At 42.7% G+C, this 26,009-nt stretch overlaps 1 protein-coding gene across 3 annotated transcripts in view; it reads left to right on the plus strand.

The window, feature by feature from the left end:
• Positions 1-1,230: 1,230 nt before the first annotated feature.
• Positions 1,231-26,009, plus strand: part of SGPP2 (sphingosine-1-phosphate phosphatase 2) — a 105,047-nt gene continuing 80,268 nt past the window's right edge. For 2 of the 3 annotated variants that reach the window (XM_033959186.1, XM_033959189.1), the window contains exons 1-2: positions 1,231-1,629; positions 14,186-14,344. In XM_033959186.1, the coding sequence (XP_033815077.1) occupies positions 1,426-1,629; positions 14,186-14,344 (363 nt within the window). In that variant the 5' untranslated portion in view covers positions 1,231-1,425. The remainder of the gene's footprint in view (positions 1,630-14,185; positions 14,345-26,009) is intronic. The other variant, XM_033959187.1, reaches the window with a different exon arrangement.

Below are 26,009 nucleotides of genomic sequence, written 5' to 3' on the forward strand. Positions count from 1 at the left end.
ACTGATTTGCATGCACTGCCTCTATTTTATCTAATATGGCAATACCCTTGTTGTGCAAGAATGAAAAACAGCATGAGAACTGTAACGACAAAAATAAAATAAGCTATACATGCCGGCTTTTCATTATGACCGGGATAGCCATGCAAATGATTACTCGCAATTGGAAGAATTGGGATCACCTTAGTTTTCCTTTTTGTTGGGCGAGCTTATGCTTAATCTATAAATACGAGAAAATGAATGCTGACATGCTGGGGCATAATAAGATATTCAAATTAATTTGGGAGTCCACTGAAATCTTTTGTAGATTTGCTATAGTTGTCCTTTATCTTTATTTTCCGTTGTTTTTCACCCACACATCCAGGAGGGGGGTGGGAGCAGGAGGGGAGTATATATTTTGTTTTGGTATTATTCCTGATGGTAATGATGGATGGGGGAGGGAATTTTTATCTTTTGTATAGATATTCATAGATTATAAGTGCTTGGTTGATTATCATTATTTGTATATAAATTGTCTTGCACTTTTTGTTGGCATTAAAAACTAAATAAAGTTAAAAAAAATAAAATAAAATATGCTCAGAGATTTGGAGACCATGGGAGATGTTTATCTCATATTTAAAGCCTCACTGACTAATCATTGCATATTTTGAATTTTAGTTGAAAAATAACATGCAAATTCATATATTCATTATGGATATCCTGAAAACCTGACTGACAAAGGGGTACTCCATGACCGACTTGGGACATACCACAGCTGCAATCCATGTGTGAGAATTTGTACCGTATTGGACCCGGGGCTGGGTGTTTATCAATATTCCATTCCACTCTACAGTATTCTAATATACACCCAGCCCCCATATCCATGGAGCCTGCCCGGGTTTTTGTTGGTTGGGCCAAGAACTTTTCAGTTGCCCCCTCCTATTTGCCTTTCTGAGCTCAAACCCCACATTGAAGTAGGAGTTATTTCCTTGACCAAATTGGCTTACAGTTTAGTTTTACCTGGTAATGGGATGGGGAGGAGGGGCAGGGTGAATTGATTTGCTCATGGTCACAAAAAAAAAAAAAATGCCAGTGATAGAAGAGGGATTTGAACCCTTGTTCACAACCCATTTCTCTATAACAGAAGTTCCCCAACCAGTTATGTTTCCAGGATACCCACAGCCAATACTTATGAGACAGATTTACGCCTTAAAAAGCCTTATTCTGAAACCCCCCAGTAGCTGAGGGCTTCTCGGGACAGGTTTGGGAGCGTCTGCAAAGCTATTCCTCCTTCCTATTCGGAAGGCAGCGCTAGGACCGCGGGGAGCGCCTAACCCGCGCGCATTGCACCTGTTTCCCCGCTGCTGCAGGGCGGTGGCGGAGCGCGAGCCGGCATTTAGCATCATCCCGGTGGTCCATTTAATCACCCGGCAGGTGAGGGGGGCCAAGATGGCCGCGCTGCCCCGCTACTTGCAGCAGACGCACCTGGTCGCCCGCTTCCAGCGATGCTGCGGGCTCTACCTGTCCTGGGACGCAGGAGCTAAGCATCAGCACCACCGGGCCTCTATCAACGGGGACACCCCGGCGGCCGGCACGTGGCCCGGCCCAGCCCAGCCCAACGGATCGGGCAGCCAGAGGAAGCCTTCGGGTCGGGTAAGGATCCCTGCGGCAGGAGGCCGGCCAGGCTCCGGTTCTGATGCGTTTCAGTCTCCTGGGTCTAGCGACCACTTGGCTTCCAGTTTTCTGGCATGAGTAGTGCCAGAAAGTGGGCGTCATCGATAGAGATCCCCCCCCCCCTTTTCCCGGGACCTCCACTGATCACGCGCAGTTTAGGAAACATGGTAAAAAAAAAAAAAGCCAGGATACTTATTGACTTGTATTGAGATTCTGGTTTAAAAAAAAAAAAGCAGGATTTGCACGCGGATCCGCAATTTAGGGCGCAGAATTGTGCAGCACTTGGGAATCCTTCCTTGTTACAGAAAATACACTTTTGGGTTGCTTAGTACCGCGGCGTCACCTTAATCGATGGCATGCATGACTGAACAAAATTCCACCAAGCCAACTTTTCTGGTTTTACATTTCGCAAACAGGAAAGTCAAGGTGGGAAGGGTTTTTTTCCCCCAATTCTTTATTCATTAAAAAAAACTTATAACAAGTGTAACAGTATTTATAGAACTTTCCTGATGTTGTTCCTCCCTAAATTTTTTTTATTTTATTTTAAACAAATGTAATTTTATCCCAGTAGTCCTTATGTATTCTTTACTGTCTATGGATATGTTTTATGTCTATTGTTTAAATGATTTATTTACTTCCCCAATTTTAATTTTTGTAATACGCATTGAAAATATTTGATATTGCGTGTAAATCAAAATCTTAATAAACTTGAAACTTAAAATTCAAATACAACACTTAATATTCTGTTAAAACATTATATCAGACTTTATCCCCCTCCCCCCTAATCAATTACATTCTTAAAATTCCAGAAAACCTATCATAAACCCCATTCTTATATACCTTATTTAATGTTCAAATCAATAAAAACTCCTTCCCCCATCCTGGATATATATTTTAGGAGAAAAAATAAATATTAAATCATTACAATATTTTGTTAATGGCTCCCAAATCTCCTGAAATTTTCTAAAAGGTGGGAAGGTTTTAAAAACACCTTGCTAGACAGCAGCTGAAATTCCCAGTGGGGGACCAATAAATCGTTTTTCATTCATGTGCAGTGGCAAGTTGTTTTTTTTTTTGTTTTTTTCTTTATTTGTAAGAAATAACAAGTATCGTCCTTGGTTTAGGATTTTGTACAAGTGAGGCAAACTTTATAGTTCTTGTTTCTGAAGCTCTTCCTCCCTAGATGCCACTAAACCAGGGGTGTCAAAGTCCCTCCTCGAAGGCCGCAATCCAGTCGGGTTTTCAGGATTTCCCCATTGAATATGCACGAGATCTATTAGCATACAATGAAAGTAGTGCGTGCAAATAGATCTCGTGCATATACATTGGGGAAATCCTGAAAACCTGTCTGGATTGCAGCCCTCGAGGAAGGACTATGACATCCCTGCACTAAACTGTGTGAGCATCACCTCTGGTGGTTAGCTCCAGAAATTGGGCTGGATGTAATGGAATAACTTAGAGCAGTGGTTCCCACCACCAGGCCAGTCGGGTTTTCAGAATAGCCTAATGAATATGCATAGGGCAGATTTGCATGCCTGGCACCTCCATTATATGCAGATCTCTCTCATGCATATTCATTAGGGCTATCCTGAAAACCCGACTGGCCTGTGGTCCTCCAGGAGAGGGTTGGGAACCACTGACTTAGAGCATTCTGCACTTTTGTACAATAAAGCCAGAAAACTTTCACTCTGAGTACATGAGTTAACAGGGGATAAATTTACCTAAACAAGGCTATCAGTGGGATTCAGTGGTCTCAAACTCGTGCCCCAGGGGTCACATGTGGCCCGCCAAGTACTATTTTGAGGCCCTCGGTATGTTTTATCATAATCACAAAAGTAAAATAAAACAGTTTCTTGGTCATATGGCTCTTTAGCTATAAATTACAATATTATTATTAAGACTTAGCCAAAAGGAAAGATTTATAAACTATAAAGAGTTTTACCTCATGCAAAATTGTCATTTATTTAATAAGACATTAACTATTTTTTCTGAGGCCCTCCAAGTACCTACAAATCCAAAATGTGGCCCTGCAAAGGCTTTGAGCTTGAGACCACTGGTGGGATTTCAGTTCTATCCTTGGCCACTTTCTCCTGATGGTTAAAGCTATGAACATAAGAATTGCCGCTGCTGGGTCAGACCAGTGGTCCATCGTGCCCAGCAGTCCGCTCCTGCAGCGGTCCCTAGGTCAAAGACCAGTGCCCTAACTGAGACCAGGTCTAACTGCGTAGTTCTGGTTCAGCAGGAACTTGTCTAGCTTTGTCTTGAATCCCTGGAGGGTGTTTTCCCCTATAACAGCCTCCGGAAGAGCGTTCCAGTTTTCCACCACTCTCTGGGTGAAGAAGAACTTTCTTACGTTTGTACAGAATCTATCCCCTTTCAACTTTAGAGAGTGCCCTCTCGTTCTCCCTACCTTGGAGAGGGTGAACAATCTGTCTTTATCTGTTAAGTCTATTCCCTTCAGTATTTTGAATGTTTCGATCATGTCTTCTCTCGGTCTCCTCTTTTCAAGGGAGAAGAGGCCCAGTTTCTCCAATCTCTCACTTTACAGCAACTCCTCCAACCCCTTAACCATTTTAGTCGCTCTTCTCTGGACCCTTTCGAGTAGTACGATGTCCTTCTTCATGTATGGTGACCAGTGCTGGACGCAGCACTCCAGGTGAGGGTGCACCATGGCCCGGTATTTTTGAGATGAGACCAGACTAGAAGAATAAGAAGTACATTGCTGGTTCTAACTTAAGTTTATATGGATGGGCAACTCTGGGCATTCTAACTCCTTTCATTAGTGAAAGTACACATTGTATAGTTATTAACAAGATCTTATCACATTGAAGGACCTGCTATAAAATAACACAGATTAGCAGTATTCATATATGTTAATGTAGTGGTGCCCATAAATACTTTAGGTCTAAATCAGGAAAGACGTAACCGATGGGCACTTTATTCACTCCAGGATTTAAGTATAGGTTGTTTAAAATACGGTAATCAAGAATTAGTAACATAGTAACATAGTAGATGACGGCAGATAAAGACCCGAATGGTCCATCCAGTCTGCCCAACCTGATTCAATTTAAATTTTTTTTTTTTTTTCTTCTTAGCTATTTCTGGGCAAGAATCCAAAGCTTTACCCGGTACTGTGCTTGGGTTCCAACAGCCAAAATCTCTGTTAAGACTTACTCCAGCCCATCTACATCCTCCCAGCCATTGAAGCCCTCCCCAGCCCATCCTCCACCAAACGGCCATACACAGACACAGACCGTGCAAGTCTGCCCAGTACTGGCCTAGTTCAATATTTAATATTATTTTCTGATTCTAAATCTTCTGTGTTCATCCCACGCTACTTTGAACTCAGTCACAGTTTTACTCTCCACCACCTCTCTTGGGAGCACATTCCAGGCATCCACTATTCCAGGCATCCAATTCATTGCTAAGATAACTAGGATTCATACCTCTGTGCCTCTGGAGTCAGCATGCTTAAATATAGGACCAGTGTAGGTTGGAAATTCTCAGAAATAGCTTACCCTGGGGGAGTCCCAAATCTGTCCTGGGGGAACCCCAGCCAGTCACATTTTCAGAATATCATCATGCATGAGATTCATTTGCATACACTATATAATTGGCATGTAGATTTCTCATGAACCTATTCACTCAGGATATCCTGAAAACCTAACTGGTGGGGGTCCCACCCAGGACAGGTTTGGGAATCGCTGGCTTACCTGTCATTTAGCTCTGCTGCATCCGCGTACTATGTTTGGTCAGCCGAAGGACTTGTATCTGACATGAAATCATGTTTTATAACAAACTTTATCAGGGATGTTCCCATTTAAATCATGCAATAGTGGTATCTCTGCACAATTATGGTGTGGACTCCTTGGTGAAAGTTTACTCGGCAACACCTCTGATGGCCAACATACTGTACACTATGGGCCTGATATTGAACCACAGGAGGCAGCTGGGATCACTGGCATTGAACATCCAGGGCAAAGGGCGGTGGCCAGTTTCACCAGCTGTCTGGCTAAGGCTCCTTAGCTATCAGCCAATGAGCTGAAGATAACTGACTATCTCCCACTGAATATCGGCAGATAGCTGACCAAACCAGACCTAGCTGGCCAGGAGTTCTTCCAGTCAATTAATTCCTGCTGAATATCTGAGGGAGGGGGAGGAATATATATTCTGATATTGCTAAAATTTAGAGCTAGTGAGATAAAATTGATGGTTTAATTTTTAGACCTAAGTGGGTACCACAAGATCTCTTTATATAGCAAATGGACACCAGCATCTTAAATTGGGGCACTTTTACCTATATGTGAATTTAAGATTATAATTTACTGTCTTTAAGTCCTAGCGCTCCAAGTGGGTACCTGAAACACTGGGAGGACACAATAAGCATCAGTGAGAGAAGCAGTGTTTGATTTGATCTTGAATTCATTACTGTAAACAAGTGATCCTCAACCCAGGCCTCAGGGCACACTAAACCAGTTAGGTTTTAAGGCTATCCGTCATGAATGTGAATAAGGTACAGTTGGAGCTGGGACTAGAGTTTTAGCTCTACATTCTAATTAGTTATTTTTAATCCTTTATCCACCCCCCCTACAAGACTTTCTGATACTGTCCTCAGTGTCTTTATATATAGTGGGTCTCCAAACCTGATTGGCTTGAGGCAGTGGTCTCAAACTCGTGGCCCGGGGGCCACATGCGGCCCACCACGTACTAGTTTGAGGCTCTCGGTATGTTTATCATAATCATAAGTAAAATAAAAGTTTCTTGATCATATGTCTCTTTAGCTAGAAATGACAATATTATTATTAAGACTTAGCCAAAAAGAAAGATTTATAAACTTTAAAGAGTTTTACCTCCTGCAAAATTGTCATTTCTTTAATAAGACATTAACTATTTTTTTCTGCGGCCCTCTAAGTACCTACAAATCCAAAATGTGGCCCTGCAAAGGGTTTGAGTTTGAGACCCCTGGCTTGAGGTGATTGAGGCAGGGCAGTTGGTTGTTTACAAATTTGAATTTTAAAAGATGTTCTCTTAGGCTTCCCAGTCAACTGCAACAATCATGACTTCATCCGCGGAAGCCAAAGAGAACACATTTTATAAAGCATTTCACATTTATGTAAAAATTGTTTGTATGAACTGAACTGATCTTTCATCATTAATATGATTCTTTTATAACAATAAATAAAAATGAGCATTCACATCAAGGGCTTCACTTGGCAGAGTCTTGTAATTGAAAATCTTCTACATGATTCCATGTTTAACTCATGTCTGGACTGTAGGGGGCATGAGGTAACACCTCCCATCCATATTTGCATAGTTTTTCAATGACGACATTCCATATGTGCGGGCGAGTGTTGTCGTGAAGAATGTGTGGCCCAGCCAAGAGCAACTGAGGCTGAGTTTTGTGCATTTACCTGCGCATTTGTTGCAAAAAAAAAATCACGATAATACACTGCTGTGACACTTCTTCCACATGGAACTTTGTCTGTGATGATGATGCCTTCATGATCATAAGCAAAAATCATCATTTTTTTACTTTTGATTGAGCTTGTCGAAAATTTTTTGGTCGTGGGGAAGATGGAGCTCTCCACTCATCATTGAAAAACTGCACAAATACGGCTGGGAGGTATTACCTCATGCTCCCTACAGTCGAGACATGAGTCCACCAGACTTCAACCTTTTTCCAAAATGGAACCAACCTATGCGTGGACATTGTTTTACATCTCTTGAAGAGCTTTCTTCCGCCGGTACCCGAGCCATTCGGCAACTGAAAAAAATGATGTCTTGGATAGAATAATCAAGCTTCCTGGACATTGGGACTCAGTCATTGCAAAGCAGGGAGACTATATTGAAGGATTGTAAAGAAATACTTGAAAAAAAAAAAATTAAAACAAGTAAATAAAAAAAAAAAAAAATAGTGTGCATTATTTATGAAATGACCTTTGTATATTAGGCAAACATTACTCTTCCACCCTCCTACCCCCCAGATTAGTATAGGCTGTCCAAATTTGGGCACAAATTTATGATGCGCACATAAACTAGTCAATTAGATGCTACAATCATTGTGTGTTTGCACTAATTATGAGTGTTAGGGAAGATGAGCAGATAAAACTTTTTTACCTAAATTTCATAGCATGCAACTCCAAAAGAGCACGACCATAGACGGGTCAGGGTTATCAAAAATTAAGTACGATGTGTTAGAATATTTAGATTTGTGTGCCCCACTGGCATTTTGGGTGTGAACATTTATGTCACCTTTTGGCAGGCGTAAGTGTTCACACCCAAAGTTAGGCGTGGGAAGCACACCAAGCCACTGTTAAATAAAGGCCACTTTGCACAGAGCAACCTTGACAAAATAGTCTTGGGCACCATTATGATCCGTGCTACCTGAGTGCCATTTTCTGAATCTGGTCCTTAGTAGCACAGGAGCTTAACCATGCGCGTGGGGATGCTAAAATTTTGAATCGACGAGGCCAGTCGGAGGAGGTCATAATTTGGAAGGTGTGTGTGTGTGTTTGAACATGGACTGTGAGAAACCATGTGGCATTAGGTATTTGAGGTGGGGATTTTTTTTTTTTTTTTTTTTTTAATACCATCACTGATGAAAATCCTCATTTCAATATGGTTCAGGGCCTAGAAGATATGTACCTGTGGTATTTCAAGATGTTTTAACTAAGGGCTCCTTTTACTAAGGTGCGCTAGGGCTTTTACGCACGGAATAGCGCGCGCTACATTTGCCCCGCGCGCTAGACCTTAACGCCAGCATTGAGCTGGCATTAGTTCTAGAAGCGTAGCGCGCGGTGTAACGTGAAGTAATTTCCTGCGTGCGCTAAAAACGCTAGCGCACCTTAGTAAAAGGAGCCCTAAATGTCGGTTTTTATACAACTAGATTAAAAGGATTGGGCCAGGAGGTGAGGTTTAGTGGTAGAGCTGCTGCCTCAGCACCCTGAGGTTGTAGGATTAAATCCCAGTGCTGCTCTCTGTGACTGGGCAAGTCACGTAATCCTTCATTGCCCCTAGTACAAAAAGGCAGTCTACAAGTCCCATTCCCTTTCCCCTTCTTGGATTTAGTATCCTGAAACTCTGACAATAACCCAGCTCTTAATTGCTCACAGAGCTAGGATATTGGGTCACTGAGCTCTTAGTATATGTCTGGGGGAAAACTGTGAAATTCAGTTAGGCTTATAGTCTATAAAATTTTTTAGGCACTGTTAGGTGTCCAAGCTAAGTGAAAAATACCATTTAAAAGACGTTTTAAACTGATGTTCAAGGTGCCTACTGGCACCTAAAAAAACCCAGCACCAGAATCACGCTTCCTTAGGCCCTTTATGGTACCTAATGCCACTGTAGGCGTGGCTAATGCCGGAAGTGGCGTTGGGTGCCATACATCACCTAAGGCGGCACGATTCACATCAAAGGTAGGTGCTGGAAATGTAGGCCTTGAAAACTCTGGCCTACATTTCCAGGGCCTACCTTGGCCGCAGGCACGATTCTCTAAACAGCCCCATTGCGTGATTGACATCCGATTGGTGACCGCCAACAGCGGCGCCGTTTAGGAGAATTCAGGCCTTGGTGCTTAAGGACCTGAGTTTGCATTGTCCAAAGAAAAGTGTTCTTGCTTTTCAAAAAGATTCATTTTAAAACACTGTAGGAGGGTTCACACATTTTGCCTGAATGTCTTTGCTAAGCCTCTCTGTTGTGGTGCCGGTTTGAGGAGATTAGAGGATGAATAGGCAGTTAATTGGATGTCACTACTTTTAGTCAAGAGTGGTTTGTTGGGGGGGGGAGTTTCTGTAAGGGTGTCTGAAATCCTGCTAGCAGTATGGTACTGCTGCTTGTGACTTTAGGCAAGTTACTTAAATATTGCTTCAGGTGCAAACTTTAAAAAAAACCAAAAACAAAAAAAACCTGCAATTTTCTGGTTCTCAGTTCTTGTCCTGTGTCTATTAAGGGCTAGATTCACTAAGCCCACAGATCAAGTTCCGACCCCTTTGCGACCTGATTTCCCTCCGATCCGATTCACTAACCTCTGTCCCGATCATCTTCCGATCTGCGCATTCAAATGAGGGGGAACAGCATTCAAATGTAGGCAGGCAGCGATTCACTAAAAAAACAAACAAAAAAACACCTGCAACACTGACTGGGCTGGCCGATCAATAAACAAGCGACTGCATCTCCTGCTCTCTACCGTGATTCTCCAGCTCTCTTGCTGCCCTGCTCTCTTCTGCCCCGACTCTCTGCCGCGATTCTCCTGTCGCCCTGATCTGCCCCAAATCTCCTGCACTCGCTGCCCCAAGCGCTGCCCCGGCCTTCGTCCACAGTGCGAGCCCGTGCTTTTAACCTACAGACTTAAAGCAGGTTAAAACCACGGGCTTGCTGGGCTAATGTTAAAAAGTTAAAACAAATTTAAAAAGGTCACTGCTCTTTAAGCATGCGCAGACCATCTACAGATGGTCTGCACATGCGTCAGGATCGCTACAGAGTGATCCGGACGGTCGGTTGGGGGTGTGATTCAAATCGCCATCATTTGCATGAGGGCAATTCGTGAATCAGCCCCCCGGACACGGATCGGATCCCTCACGGATCGGATCGGATCCGTGCCCTTATTGAATCTTGGCCTAAGTTTGTTATAGTTGTCCACCCCACCTTTTTCTTCTGGAACTGCCTGCCTAGGCTCAGACCTCAGTTAATAGTTTGTCTTCTATTTTTATCTCGATTTCACGCTTTGGTTGAGAGCACTAAAAACGTAGCAGAAACTTAAGGGGCTGTCCATATCCCCCATTCTTTAATTCTGTGAATTCTGTTTATGAAGCATCTAGGAAAATGTGGATTGGCCTGATATAAGGTTACCATATGGCTCTAAAAAAAGGAGGATGGATTCAGACATCCAGGTTTTACTTCTACTAAAAGCAATGGAAGTAAAACCCGGATGTCTCAATCCGTCTTCCTTTTTCTGGAGCCTTATGGTAACTCTAGCCCAGGGATCTCAAAGTCCCTCCTTGAGAGCCGCAATCCAGTCGGGTTTTCAGGATTTCCCCAATGACTAGCGGCGTGCCCCAGGGCTCTGTTCTTGGGCCTATCTTGTTCAATATTTTTATAAACGACCTGGAAGAGGAAACAACATGCAATATAATAAAGTTTGCAGATGATACAAAACTATGTTGAGCGGTTGGCTCTCAAAGGGACTGCGAGGACCTCCAGAAGGATCTGAACATGCTGGAAACGTGGGCGATAAAGTGGCAGATGAACTTTAACATAAACAAATGCAAGGTGATGCATCTAGGAAAGAAAAACAAGGAACATGAGTACTGGATGTTGGGGGTGAAGTTAGCAAAAAGCGAACAGGAAAGGGATTTGGGGGTACTGATTGACAGTACTCTAAAACCATCGGCACAATGTGCGGCAGCAGCGAAGAAAGCGAACAGGATGTTGGGCATAATTAAGAAGGGGATTACGAGTAGAACAGTAGAGGTCATAATGCCACTTTATAGAACAATGGTCCGACCACACTTAGAATACTGTGTCCAACACTGGTCTCCATACCTTAAAAAGGATATAACTCTGCTGGAAAAAGTACAGAGGTGAGCCACGAAACTTATCAAAGGAATGGAAAATTTGACCTACAAAGATCGACTCAGGAAGCTGGGGCTGTTTACTCTTGAGAAGAGAAGACTGAGAGGGGATTTGATAGAGACTTTTAAAATATTAAAAGGATTTGATAAAATAGACCAAAAAGAAGCATTACTGAAATATTCTGATGTGACACGGACAAGAGGACATAGACTGAAACTGAGTGGCAGTAGGTTTAAGACAAATGTCAGGAAATTCTGTTTCATACAGAGCGTGGTGGGTGCTTGGAATGCACTCCCGGAGGAGGTTGTGGAGGAGACTACTGTTCTGGGATTCAAAGCAAGTTGGATGCACACCTTCTTGCATATCATATTGAGGGATACGGTAAATCCGGGTCTCCAAAAAGGAGTACCTAAATGGGCCGCCGCATGTGCGGATCGCCGGACTAGATGGACCTCAGTCTGATCCGGTGAGGGTGTTTCTTATGTTCTTATGAATATGCATTGAAAACAGTGCGTGCACATAGATCTCATGCATATTCATTGGGAAAATCCTGAAAACCCGACTGGATTGCGGCCCTCAAGGAGGGACTTTGAGACCCCTGCCCTAGCCTGATAGCTCTTCATTGCCAGGAGAGAGGCTGTGTTTAAAGCAGGATTCTGCTTCCTTGGCCACTTTGGGATTGGAGAAGCCACAAAGTAATGCTCAATGCTCTGATTCGGGGAAGAATTTAGCCATTGTGCTATGTTGAATAATAACATAATAATATTAACAATTTATTTATATACCGCAAGACCAGGGTAGGGAACTCCGATCCTCGAGAGCCGTATTCTAGTCGGGTTTTGAGGATTTCGGCAATGAATATGCAAGAGATCTATGTGCATGCACTGTTTTCAATGCATATTCATTGGGGAAATCCTGAAAACCCGACTGGAATACGGCTCTCAAGGACCGGAGTTCCCTACCCCTGCGCAAGACCGTGAAGTTCTATGCGGTTTACATCATTTAAAAATGCATCATTTATAGATAATGAAAACCAATGGCTTAAAACCCTAAAAAGACCTGATTATTGCATAATAGAAGAATTTTACAAATCAACTACCGAAATACTTCAGAAACAGATGTGTTTTTAAATGTTTTCTAAATTCCCCATAAATTTCAGTAAGAAGAAGCAGTTGATCTAAATCTTTGCCCCATACTGCTGCCAGAATAAGGGTGCATGAATGTTGGGTTTTGGAAGGAGCTCTTGAATAAGACCCATACCATAGTTGTACGGCATTGGCTGAGCTAGATGAAGGGGTTACTATATGCCTCAATCCGTTGGAAGTAAACCTTAGACTGGTTCAATCTGTCCTCCCTTTTCTGGAGCCATATGGTAACCCTACTAATGGCAACACTGGGCTTCTGAGTGAGCTGGAAGGTCAATGACTGGTAGATACACTTAATCTCGGAGGCCTCATAGCTAGGGTTACCATATTTATGAAGTCCAAAAAGAGGACACATGACCCTGCCCCACCCCCATAGGTCTCACCTCTGCCTTACCTCGCCTCCCCCACCTTTCACCAGTCTCGCCCCACCTTTTCACCCATTTCCTTAGCGGAATGGGATGATTCTTTGCAGCAGTGATGAATCGTCCCATTCTAGTCTAGCTTTAGCCTTATTTCAGCTGCAGTCCTCTTTCAGCCCCAGATCTCCCTTCCAGTAGCGAAAAGGGTGAACAGAATGCTAGGAATGAATAAGAAGGGGATCACAAACAGATCGGAGAAAGTTATCATGCCGCTGTACCGGGCCATGGTACTCCCTCACCTGGAATACTGCGTCCAGCACTGATCGCCGTACATGAAGAAGGACACAGTACTACTCAAAAGGGTCCAGAGAAGAGCGACTAAAATGGTTAAGGGGCTGGAGGAGTTGCCGTACAGTGAGAGAGAAACTGGGCCTCTTCTCCCTTGAAAAGAGGAGACTGAGAGGGTACATGATCGAAACATTCACGATAATGAAGGGAATAGACTTAGTAGATAAAGACAGGTTGTTCACCCTCTCCAAGGTAGAGAGAATGAGAGGGCACTCTAAAGTTAAAAGGGGATAGATTCCGTACAAGCGTAAGGAAGTTCTTCTTCACCCAGAGAGTGATAGAAATCTGGAACTCTCTTCCGGAGGCTGTTATAGGGGAAAACACCCTCCAGGGATTCAAGACAAAGTTATACAAGTTCCTGCTGAACCAGAACATACGCAGGTAAGGCTAGTCTCAGTGAGGGCACTGGTCTTTGATCTAAGGGCCACCGTGGGAGCATGTTGGACCCAGAAATTCATATGTTCTTAGACACCTCCCTGTCCAAACTCCAGCTCTCTTCCAGTCCCAGACACTTCCAGCACGTGCCCTTTTCCAGATCCTCAAACTTTAGTCCTTCCCAGTAGCGTAGGAAGGGGGGGATGGACTGCCTCAGGCACCGTATTTGAGTGGACGCCAATGCCTCTCCTCTCTGCCCCCTCCATTCTCCTGTGTACCTCTTGAAATGTTTACTGACACGAGCAGCATCTTCTGCCTATGCTGGCCTCAGCTTCCTTCTGACATCACTTCCTGGTTATGGGACGGGACGTCAGAAGAGAGCCGAGGCTGGTTTAAGCAACAGGTGGAAGATGCTTCTGCCAGCGAACATTTCAAGATGTACACGGGGGGGGGGGGGGGGAGGGCACTAAAGGGACGAGGAAGAGCAGTGGACTGCACAGCAGGGGAGTGCAGGGCATCGCTGATTGTAAACTGCTTAGATAACCTTGATAGGCAGTATATAAAAAAATATATTTTTTTTTGGCATGGAAATGCTCTGAAACAGCTGCCTCTGCATGAAGCTAATATACTGCGGAGTCGGTGTATTGTGTTTCAACTTTTTTTTTAGCAGCTTTTGCTTTCATAACAGAGCTTATTTAATGCTGTCAATTTGTCCTTTTTTTTTTAACATCATTTTAGGATCACACACCAAGGTACATAGTTAAGAATTATGTTCTTTACTGCCTATTCCGGTTTGCTGCTGCCTTGGGCCAGGAAATTTTCTACATCACCTTCCTACCCTTCACTTACTGGAATATTGACCCCTATGTAGCCAGGAGGCTAATAAATGTTTGGATGGTAAGTACGGTGATGTTAACTGTAATATTATCTCGGGGTACTTTAATTTACTTTATATCCATTAATCCAAGAACTCTGTTCAGAGTCCATTCCAAATAAATATGCACAATGAAATAAATTGTACAAATATGCTCATAATAAGGGTTTTAATGTGTGTAATACTCGTATGATGGTGAAGACTAGAGGGCTTTACTAAAGCACAGTAAGGTGGCTGGGGTGGGGAAATTGTTTTTGTGGGTCTTTTGGGGTGTAGACTTTGTTTCTTCGCATGCTTCATCAGCAATAATTTTAACATGCAACTGCTGGAGGCAAGTCCACATATCGGGTGATTAACATAACATCATCATAACATAAACTTTTATTTGCATACCACTATACACCGTGAAGTTTGATGCGGTTAACAGGAGTTAACTGAAGAGATTGTACATAAGAGGTAAGTATGCAATTGCAAGTAACATAGGAATACGAATAGCAAATAACAAAGGGCCATGGTAAGGTCGGAGTCGAGAACAAAGGAAGTAAGGAATACAAGGAGAACTCAAGGGATGAGCAGAGGTAGGGTCTTCCGTAAGGGTATAGATACGGAGACCCGAGAGGGAGGGAGAAGTGAGGGGGTGAGTTGAAGAGGAGAGACAGTCTGTAACCAGAGCATTTTCCTTTGTCTGGAGGAGCAGGCAGGGTGCAGGGTTTAGTGATCCGCTAGGAATCTGTTGAAAAGGAATGTGTTTTAGTCTTCGCCTGAAATGCCTGTATGAGGTAAAAAATCCAATAGTGGGGAGGAATTCCCGGCTGTAGTGAGCTGCTTGGTAGGATAATAGCTTTGTCACGTAAGCTTTTTTACCACTCTGAAATATTATTCTATCATATGCATTCACACTGATTGCAAATAGTCTCTTGCACGTTTAATGTTTAGCACTGCATGCGTCTGGTAGAGCTATAGAAATAATAATAGGTAGTAGTAGTAAGTACATTACATTACATCATTAGTGATTTCTATTCCGCCGTTACCTTACGATTCAAGGCGGATTACACAAGAATTGTCATGATGTTACGAAATACATTTGGCGGATTAGAAGAGAATTGGCAAGATACTAGTAAATGTCTAATGGGTTTGAATATTTTTGATTTGCTATGTAAATGGTGTTGGGAGGGGGGGGAGTCTGGTTCTGTTATAAAGGTTTAATGTACTTTTTGAAGAGTAGGGTTTTTGTTTCTTTTTTGAAGGTTTTGTAGTCTGTGGTCAAGTTTAGCAGATTTGTGAGTTCTCTGTCCAGTTTTGCTGCTCTGGTGGCTAGTAGGCTGTCGTATATTTTTATTTTTTTTGTAAATATTTTGGGTAGGTGGGTGAGTGAATAGTGGGTGGGTTCTCCTGTGTCTGGTTGAGGTAGTTTGAGTTAGTCGGTTGACACCTGTTCTTTAGGAGGCATCAAGGGCCAAGCTTTAAAAATGGTGCCTACATTAGGTGTCGCTAGGCGCCCTGATCGCGGATGCCTAGCAACATCTAACTAAAATCTAGGTGCAACTCAAATTTATGTTGTTAGCTTAAATGGCATGGTATTTGGCCATGCTACTGAAGTTAATTGATAAATTTTTTTTTTAAAAAAAACAACAACCCAAAGTTCCAGAGTGGCGCTTTAGCAGCACCTAAGTCAAAGTGCCCTCTGACGCCTACCTGAAAAGTAGATGTGGTTAGAGGTAGAGACTAGGCGTCATTGACTTAGGCGTCACTAGGCATTCGAGTTAGGCACTGGTACATTAGGCCCAGTAAAGCCACGCGCCTACCTCAACAGTGCCTAGTGGCACCTACGTTCACTTGGGTGCCGTTAGGCATGATTCCACAAGCAGCGGCTAATGGTTGACTGACAACCGAGCGGAGCAGCGTCTACAATGTTGGTGCACTTTGGGCCAGATTTTATAAATGGCACCTAAGTGCACACACAGTACCTCCACAAGTGACAGCCTTTTTGCCTTAAGTGCAGCGTCGGCAGTGGTATAGGCAGACTTCAAATTTGGGAAGGCCAAGCAGCAAAAATGTTTGGATAGTGTGGTGCACTCCATCCCCAGCTCAACTTTAAATGTACATTCTTAGCTAGCAGGAATCGCCAGTTGAAGCCATCTCTTGAAAACCCCAGATCATCCCTCAGACAAGCTTTGCTGTTAACAGCATTCCTGAGACAATGACACCAGTTCCCATTGTACTTTGTTCTCAGTTCCCTTGTGACAGTGGCTCAAGAACACTGTTTTCTGATTGTCCAGCTGTGGGTGGGGGGGGCACTTCTGGGGATATTTTGAAGGATATTTTCAGCCAGCAAAGCTTGGGGATCCCCACAAGCCACAGCAAGGGTACGCTGCTGCTGGGTGGACCTGAGCCCAAAGTGAACCCGCCAAGCCCACCCAAACACAACGGAGATGGTCCAACCTACACTCTTAACTTTCCACGTTCTGCCCCAACACAACATGTAGCGATTGCACAAATTAGTATTTGCTAGCTGTCATGCCACAATGGTAAGTTACTTTGCTTCTCTGGCCCGCTGCTTGCACCAGCATTGGCTTTCCCTCCGACGTCACTTCTGGCCCTGCGACCTGGAAGTGATTTCAGAGGGGCGCCAGGCTGGCGCAAGAAACATGCTAGAGAAAGTTGCTCGCACTGGTGAAGATTTAAACAGGTACTGGGGCACGAGCATGACATCGAAGGTGGAGAGGTGCTGATGCACTCACCAAAAGAGCGTTCAGGGCAGCCTCTCCCCCTCCCCCCTTACTATCCCACTGTGGCCATGGGTGGGACAGGGGCATTCCTAAAATTTGTGAACATTGTTATAGAATATTGGGGATGAGTATTCAAATTGGGCATGCAAAAAGTCCTGGCACCCAATGTTATTCTATAGCGGGTACATATCTTTGTATCTCTGTTTTTAGTAAATGGTACTCAACACTATTTTATAATCTAGCTCTAAGCGCTCCTGCATGTTCTGCAGTTATTGCACACTAATATGCAACACACAAAGGGTCACTTTTATGAAACTGAAATAACGTGGGCTGGCATGGTAAAAGCACCAAAGCCCAGAGGGATTGAACGGGCTATGGTGCATTTGCTACGCAGCACTTGCTACTGTGGCTCGATAAGTGACCCAAAGTGGGGGAAGCCTCAAAAATCTATATATATATAAAATCGGAAGTATGTATGTGTGTGTGTATGTGTGTATGTGCCGCGATCACGCAAAAACGGCTTGACCGATTTGAACGAAACTTGGTATGCAGATCCCTCACTACCTGGGGTGATATGTTCTGGGGGTCTCGCGGCCCACCTGCACACGTGGGCGGAGCTACAAACAGAAAATCATATTTCACCCATTCATGTCAATGGAAAAAATGTAAAAAGCTGCCATTCTCACAGTAATTCAAAAACGGCTTGACCGATTTGAACGAAACTTGGTATGCAGATCCCTCACTACCTGGGGTGATATGTTCTGGGGGTCTCGCGGCCCACCTGCACACGTGGGCGGAGCTACAAACAGAAAATCAGATTTCACCCATTCATGTCAATGGAAAAAATGTAAAAAGCTGCCATTCTCACAGTTATTCCAACTACCTGGGGTGATATGTTCTGGGGGTCTCGCGGCCCACCTGCACACGTGGGCGGAGCTACAAACATAACATCTGATTTCACCCATTCATGTTAATGGAAAAAATGTAAAAAGCTGCCATTCTCACAGTAATTCAAAAACGGCTTGACCGATTTGAACGAAACTTGGTATGCAGATCCCTCACTACCTGGGGTGATATGTTCTGGGGGTCTCTCGGCCCACAACTCTATGTTGCTTGCTCAAGGGTGGGTTCACCCAACAATTTATATGTTCTTGCTCCTGGAGGTGAAACTAAAAATGTTGTTTATAATCATGTTTTGCGTTAGTTGTATTGTATTCATTTTGTCAAATATTTCACATTATAATTTGAATATTGTACTTTTTATTAAGCTGTAAAAAAATAATTTCATTCACCACTATAAAGTATCTTTATTTGAATCCATTTACAGTGTTATTGCTATAATTAAATACCTGTGCAACGCCGGGGCATCAGCTAGTACTGTATAAAACTTAAATGTAAAATTTCGCATTAAATGCATTTTTTCAATTTCAAACACATTAGTGCACTTTCAGGGACATAGGGGCTCTTTTACTGTATACATGCTGCTGCAGTTCTACTTCCAAATAGAGCAAGTTATAGTAGTGCTTCAATTACAGAATATATGAACTTTTTAATGGTACAGGCACCTTCTCTTATTATAGGAATATTCAAACTAGCAACAAAGCCCTTATCTGATATTAAGTCCATCTCCTGTAAATAACTAGACTTCAGTAGCTTCTTGTTGCCCTGTTGTGCCAGGATTCTGCATTTACATAAGAGCATAAGAATAGCCTTACTGGGTCAGACCAATGGTCCATCAAGCCCAGTAGTCCGTTCTCACGGTGGCCAATCCAGATTACTAGTACCTGGCCAAAACACAAGTTGTAGCAATATTCCATGCTACCAATGCAGGGTAAGCAATGCCTTCCCCCATATCTTTCTCAATAACAGACTATAGACTTTTCTTCCAGGAACTTGTCCAAACCTTTCTTAAAACCAGCTACATTAACCACTCTTACCCCATCCTCTGGCAATGCATTCCAGAGCTTAACTATTCTCTGAGTGAAAAAAAAAAAATTCCTCCTATTGGTTTTAATAGTATTTCCCTGTAACTTCATCGAGTGTCCCCTAGTCTTTGTCATTTTTGACGGAGCAAAAAATCGATCCACTTGTACCCATTCTACTCCGCTCAAGATTTAGTAGACTTCAATCATATCTCCCCTCAGCCGTCTCTTTTCCAAGCTGAAGAGCTTTAACCATTTGTCTTTCCTCATACGAGAGGCGTTCCATCTCCTTTACCATCTTGGTCGCTCTTCTTTGAACCTTTTCTAGCGCCAATATATCTTTCTTGAGATAAGGAGACTAGAATTGAACACAATACTCTAAATGAGGTCACACCTTGGAGCGATACCGGGGCATTATGACATTCTTAGTCTTGTTAATCATCCCTTTTTTAATAATTTCCAGCATTCTGTTTGCTTTTTTAGCCGCCGCCGCACATCGGGCAGAAGGTTTCATCGTATTGTCTGCAATAATACCCAGAGTGTGGACTGAGCTCCAGTTGGCCTTGTCTCCTAAAATTAGATTGAGATCCATGGGTGAAGTTATAAATGAGCTACTTCTATTGCCTCCTCCCCCATGCCTCCAATTTCATAAGCAGATGCAAATTCAACTGACTGCATTTTAGGATCATGCACCCTAGATCTGTAAGCTGACTGGTTAATTAGTAAGTTAATTTTACACAGGGTACAGTAAACATGTGTATCCTAAGGTGGGGATGGGGGGGAGGGTTCTCTTTAATCTTTTGGCCTGCTTGGCACATGAATTGTAAAAAGTGCACTGCACACTTTTCTCTAGGTCATTCATGATTTTTGTTGACCCTTCCGGGACCTGTTTATGTAAGAGTTCTAGTCGGTTCAAAATGCATTCTGTACATTGTACACTATTTTTTTATTTATTTATTTATTTATCATTTTAATGCATCCTATATACAAAGATGTTTAAAGAAATACAGAAATATAATATTCTCTTAGTCATAATACATACTAAGAATTGAAATTTAAACATCCATAATAAATCATCTAATACAGTCCACAACTTGGGGAGAAGAGACAAGATGAAAATAAAACCCCTCGGAAAAGGGGAAATATACAAAGGAAACTGAAAACATTAAGAAATAGAGCAGTCAGATCTTAACCTATCCAAAATAAAATTACCGCATTATTAACCTGTATCATTCGGACTGTGTGGAGATATGCATTCTGTACATTGTACACTATTTTTTTTTTTAACTTTTTTTTTAATATTGAAGTATTATCCAAGAAGAACTCTTGTAATATCAATACAGTAGATCCAATGAAGAAAAATAAATACCACTAATAAGGCCTACTTACTGGAATTGAGCCTTTGTGCCTCTACCAAGAAAATCATCTATATATTGTTTGCTCACATGGAATTTACTAGAGTTCCCAGCCAAGAAGCTAAACTTCTACTCAGACTGGTTATCTTATATTTTGGAATGTTATCCCACATCCTGTCCCAGGCTAACTTGAATTAGATACAGTCTTCATCTCCATCACCTCTATTGGGAGACCATTCCTAGCATCCACCACCCCCCATACTGAGTTGTATATTTATGGTAGACATTGAGAGCTCTTCTAACCTATTCTTTTAATAAAATTGTTGTTTGGACTTCTTCAGGCTTCTTTCCATTTTTTTTTGGAAGACCATTTATCTGGCCCTACTTTTCCTGACAGGCTGTTAGGCATGCAAAAGCAGATGCTAGTATTCTATAATGGCAATTGCAGGTGTAACTGTTTTTATAGAATTCACACTTAGCATCCCAGTACCTAATTTCGAGCAGTGTGCTACCTATAAGGAATTTACCCTAATCTAATCTAATCTAATCCTTAGGTTTGTATACCGCATCATCTCCATGTTCGTAGAGCTCGACGCGGTTTACAGTAGGAGAAATAGGAAGGAACTACAACAGAGGGTTAGAGGTAGAAGTGTGAAGAAAATTTAGAGGACTTGGGATGCCAAGATATAAGAGTTTCCTTGATTCCTAAGTTGGAGGGAGACTTACATTTTTTGAGAAAAGCCAGGTTTTCAGATGTTTGCGGAAAACTTGGAGAGAGCTCAAGTTCCGAAGAGGGGAGGTAAGGTTGTTCCAGAGCTCAGTGATTTTGAAGTGGAGGGAGGTCCCTAGCTTTCCTGTGTGGGAAATGCCTTTTAGCGAGGGGAAGGATAGTTTTAATTTGTGGGAGGATCTGGTGGTATTAGGGTTTGAGGAATTCCAAGAAAGAGGGATAAAGGGAGGGAGGATACCATATAGGATTTTGAAAGTTAAACAGGCGCATTTATAGTGGACCCTGGCGATTATTAATGACTAGCTTTCAAAGCCCAGAATACCTTTCTCGGTTCAGGACAATATGTGCATATGACCTCATCCCATAAGGTGCTTCCTTTCATGGGGCATCTCAGGGCGGTATTCAGTAGATCCCAACCAAGGGAAGAGAGCACCATGGAGGCACATTCCAACCTAATGTGATAAAACATGTGTCAAGTCTAAGTTGGAGGGGTAATTTTGATTTCTTATTGCATGTGACATAGAAACTGACTTATTTCTAAGCATGAACAAAACAAAAAGGCTTAGGATTGACAGTTACAAGTGTTTGAATAACAATCAAATGCTGGAGACAGAAATAATGACAGATATGATTTCCATATCATAAATAACATATGCTGCAAAATTGATGTGAGAAACATGAACCCACGGGTTGTATTGGAAATATGTTAAAATCCTAACCATACACTTGAAAATTACATCATACAACAAACACTTGGATCTTAAACCAGAAGCAAAGGCCTAGCATGTTGTAAATGGAGCTACTAGGGGAACCCCCCCTCCCCCCTCCACACACACACACAACTTGTTAGCAAGGAGAATTATTGCTTGACAAGAAGAGAGGAAAAAGCATCAGATCCTAATCCAGTGAAACTTCACCCCTGGATGACGAAATGGGTGATTAACAAAATTCAGTGGGTACAACTCACACATGTGCCAAGATGGAGATGAGTGATATGATAAGGGGACAATTGGTCGACAAATCAATGAAGCCGACTGCGCAATGTGCGGTGGTGGCGAAAAGGGTGAACAGAATGCTAGGAATGATTAAGAAGGAGATCACAAACAGATCAGAGAAGGTTATCATGCCGCTGTACTGGGCTATGGTACGCCTTCACTTGGAATACTGCATAAAGCACTGTAATATTGATATGGTTCACTGAATAGAACGGCACTTAGCATTATTCTACAAAATGTATCTGTGTACTGTTTTCATAGAAACATACTAAGGTGCGCTAGCGGTTTTAGCACATGCTTAGCGTGCACTACATTGCCGCGTGCACTACATGCTAATGCCTCCATAGAGCTTGTGTTAGTATTTTTCATGTAGCGCAGGGTTAGTACGCGTTAAAAACGCTAGCGTACCTTAGTAAAAGGAGCCCTAAGCACGTGCATTGCATAACTTTTTAGGCACACCCATTTAGGCCAGCTAAAACCAAGCCTAAATGCCTGTGCCTAAGTTGTGCACAAAACACTGCAGTGAGACTTATTTACGGTCTGAAAAAGTATGACCATGTCACTATTATTGAGAACTTCATTGCATATTTCATTGAAAATTTTTACACCATTTACAACTAAACGGTTTACATAATTTACATACATAGTTTTAAAACGAAACAAAAGAAAATGAACATACAAACAAAACTTAAGAATCATGGCTGCAATTTAATACCATAACTTTGCATAATAACAATCGTGAGCAGTTCATCAACTCTACCAGAGAAGAAAATTATTTCTAGAAGAAGGCACCACAAAAAGCTGTGTTTTTTAACTAGTTTTCTAAACATACCCCCTTTCACGACAATTTGGTATCTGACCCATCAGAGAGTTCCATATCTTAACTCCTGCGCAACAAAAAAATCCAGTCTCAACAAGCGGGCGAAATATGATCAAATTTAGACAAACCCATTATCAATCTGGCTGCTGCATTTTGTGTAACTTGCAATGCTCTACATCTTGCTTTTGTTTTTCTAAGATAAAGGGCATTGCAGTAATCAAGTCTTCACAAAACCATAGCTTGGACTACGATACGGAAATCAAATGGTGCCTGTAGTGGCATGGGTCATATTTAAGCTGGGTTGCATCTATTACAAAGTGGTGGTAGGTCAAGCTCCATCTTATTTGATAGATTCATTCTGTTATTTCACTTCAACTCTGTCCTCAAAGTTCTAAAGCTCTTTTCATTTTTCCGCTGGTTAAAGGCTGCAGATTTTAAAAAATATCATAATCGAACTCTCTCTTTCCAGGCAGCATTCTGGGATAAAGATTTCAAACGGTTGTTATCTATGGGGCTCATAATCGAAAGAGAAAAACATCCAAAAATCGGCCTAAGTCGGCACTTGGACGAATATTTCCCAAATATGTCCAAGTGCCGATAATAAATTCGGGTTTTGGACATATTTCTAAATGACCTTGGCCTTCATAGTTCCGCTGAACTACCAAAGCTAATCAGGGCGTTTCGGGAGGAGTGTCGAGGGCGGGAATTGGGCGGGACGTGGGCCAGCTTAGACTTAGTTGTACAGCATGTATAACCGAAAGTTATACAGCTCACGATCGACGGAACTTGGACGGAACATGGTCTAAGTCACAAAAACCCACCTAAAGTCACCAGATAAGCACTGAAAACACATAACACAGACCCCCCACACACTACCCCAGTGATCACCGACCACCCCTACCCCCATAAAAATATTAATCACATCTTTATAATTCAGCCTCCAGACCATCATCACCTGGCCGCCTGGCATAGGAAAGCAAAGTCGTTCAACACAGAGGCAGCTTAAGTCGTCTTGGGGGTGGGTTAGGGACCCATAGAGAGGAGGACCCATGCCCATAAGCCCCTGTAATCATGTGCACTCCCCATATAAACCCCCCAAACCCTTTTGTACTGGCATATAAGTGGCTCCTGCAGCCATAAAGGCTATTGGGGTGGTAGATGAGGTGGTTTGGGAGGCTCACCGTAACTTATAAGGGAGCTTTAGGGAGGAGAAGACATGACACCCTTTTTGTGAAGTTCACAGCAGTGCCCTGTAAGGTACCCCACTATTTAGGTGGCATGTCTGGGTGTGCAGTCCATCACTTTGCAGACCCCTCCCACGTCTAAAAGGGCTTGTTCTAGGCGTTTTGGACTTGGACAGAAAGTTTAACGAAAATGTGGTATAAAGATGGACGATTTAGCAGCTTGGACGATCAGATCGGCAGGACATATAATTAGACGATTTTCGAAACAAAAAAAATTTTGGACGTAGTTTTCGAAAATATGTCCCAGGCTGTTTTATACTTTGGACAACTTGCGGCTTAAACGCAAACGGACTTAGACGTCCCTTTCGATTATGCCCCTCCACGTCTACTTTAATGTTTAATGTTTCTCATTAGGCTCTTCTGTACCTACCCATTAGTGCCACTCATCCACAAAAACATTACCATTCCAATGGGTCCTCTAGCTTCTTTGGTATGCAAGAGTCCTCCTGCTGGCACTGTTCCAAAATGCTGAATGCCATAGCTAGGGGCACTTCATTCCTATTATACCATAGCAGTAAAGCGTTCAACCAGTGTCAACCTGCAGCAACTCTTCCAGGAAAATACTGTCTATCTGATGACTATGGAGGACCATCTGTAATGGTGAACATTTCATTCTGGAGGGGTGAAAAAAGGGTAATTGCTGATGGTGCTATGGGGGGATCTAGTCTTGGCTGGGGATTTTGCAGAGAGGCGTCCTCCCCTCCCCCCTTCCTTTTACATTTGAAAGTAGCCTTTCGCTTTGGACTGGCTAGCATGCATGCATGCAAAATAAAAATACCTGATTTGAAGGCGGTGTGTTTGACTTTACTGGAGGAACTAGAGCAGGGGTGTCAAAATCCTTCCTTGAGGGCCGCAATCCAGTTGGGTTTTCAGGATTCCCCCAATGAATATGCATGAGATCTAATAGCATACAATGAAAGCAGTGCATGCAAATAGATCTCATGCATATTCATTGGGGGAATCCTGAAAACCCGACTGGATTGCAGCCCTCGAGGAGAGACTTTGACACCCCTGAACTAGAGTAAAACTAAAACTATAAGTCTCAAAAAAAACTCCAGTTAAGCACGTGCTGGGTATTTCCTTCACCCTGTGTCAGTGAATCAAGTAGAATAATTTTTTTTAAAAGGGGAAAAATTGATACAGTACCCAGCATGTCCTTAACTGGAGTTTTTTTGAGATTTACCTAGACCAGGGGTAGGGAACTCCGGTCCTCGAGAGCCGTATTCTAGTCAGGTTTTCAGGATTTCCCCAATGAATATGCATTGAAAGCAGTGCATGCAAATAGATCTCAGGCATATTCATTGGGGAAATCCTGAAAACCCGACTGGAATACGGCTCTCGAGGACCGGAGTTCCCTACCCCTGACCTAGACCCACTAAAGGATAACATTGTGGTGTGCTGCCTTTAATTTGTAGATGTTATTATAGCACATTTCTGCTTATATTTAGGATTAGTTTCACATGCTTAGTATGCTAAATTTAGCCCATACTAAGAGGGAAATTATCAACCTGACTTTACAGTAGCCTATATTGATAAGGCCCTCCCCGCAAATGGCCTTAGAATGCACACTGACTTTTGTGCATGAACCTAAGTGTCTCCATCAATACTCCTTTTCCTCTAGCACTCTTATGCCTTCCACTGCCCCTCCTCCTCCCTTTTCCCTGTTGTTTGTCTCCTTTCCCTGGCTCCTACTTCCCACACGCTGTTCCCATCACAAGTGTTATTCGCGTGATGCCTTTTGGCAGACAGTGAAAAGTGCCATGAGAATAGCATGAGTGATGAAACTGGCAGTTAAGGAGGGAAGCTGTCCAAATAACACATGTCCAAGGGTCCTCTTGCAAACGAGTATTATCCAGGAGACATTGGGGGTTGTAGCTCCTGGCCTGAAATTAG

Source organism: Geotrypetes seraphini, chromosome 9 (assembly GCF_902459505.1).
Source record: "Geotrypetes seraphini chromosome 9, aGeoSer1.1, whole genome shotgun sequence".
NCBI classification, from domain to species: Eukaryota; Metazoa; Chordata; class Amphibia; order Gymnophiona; family Dermophiidae; genus Geotrypetes; species Geotrypetes seraphini.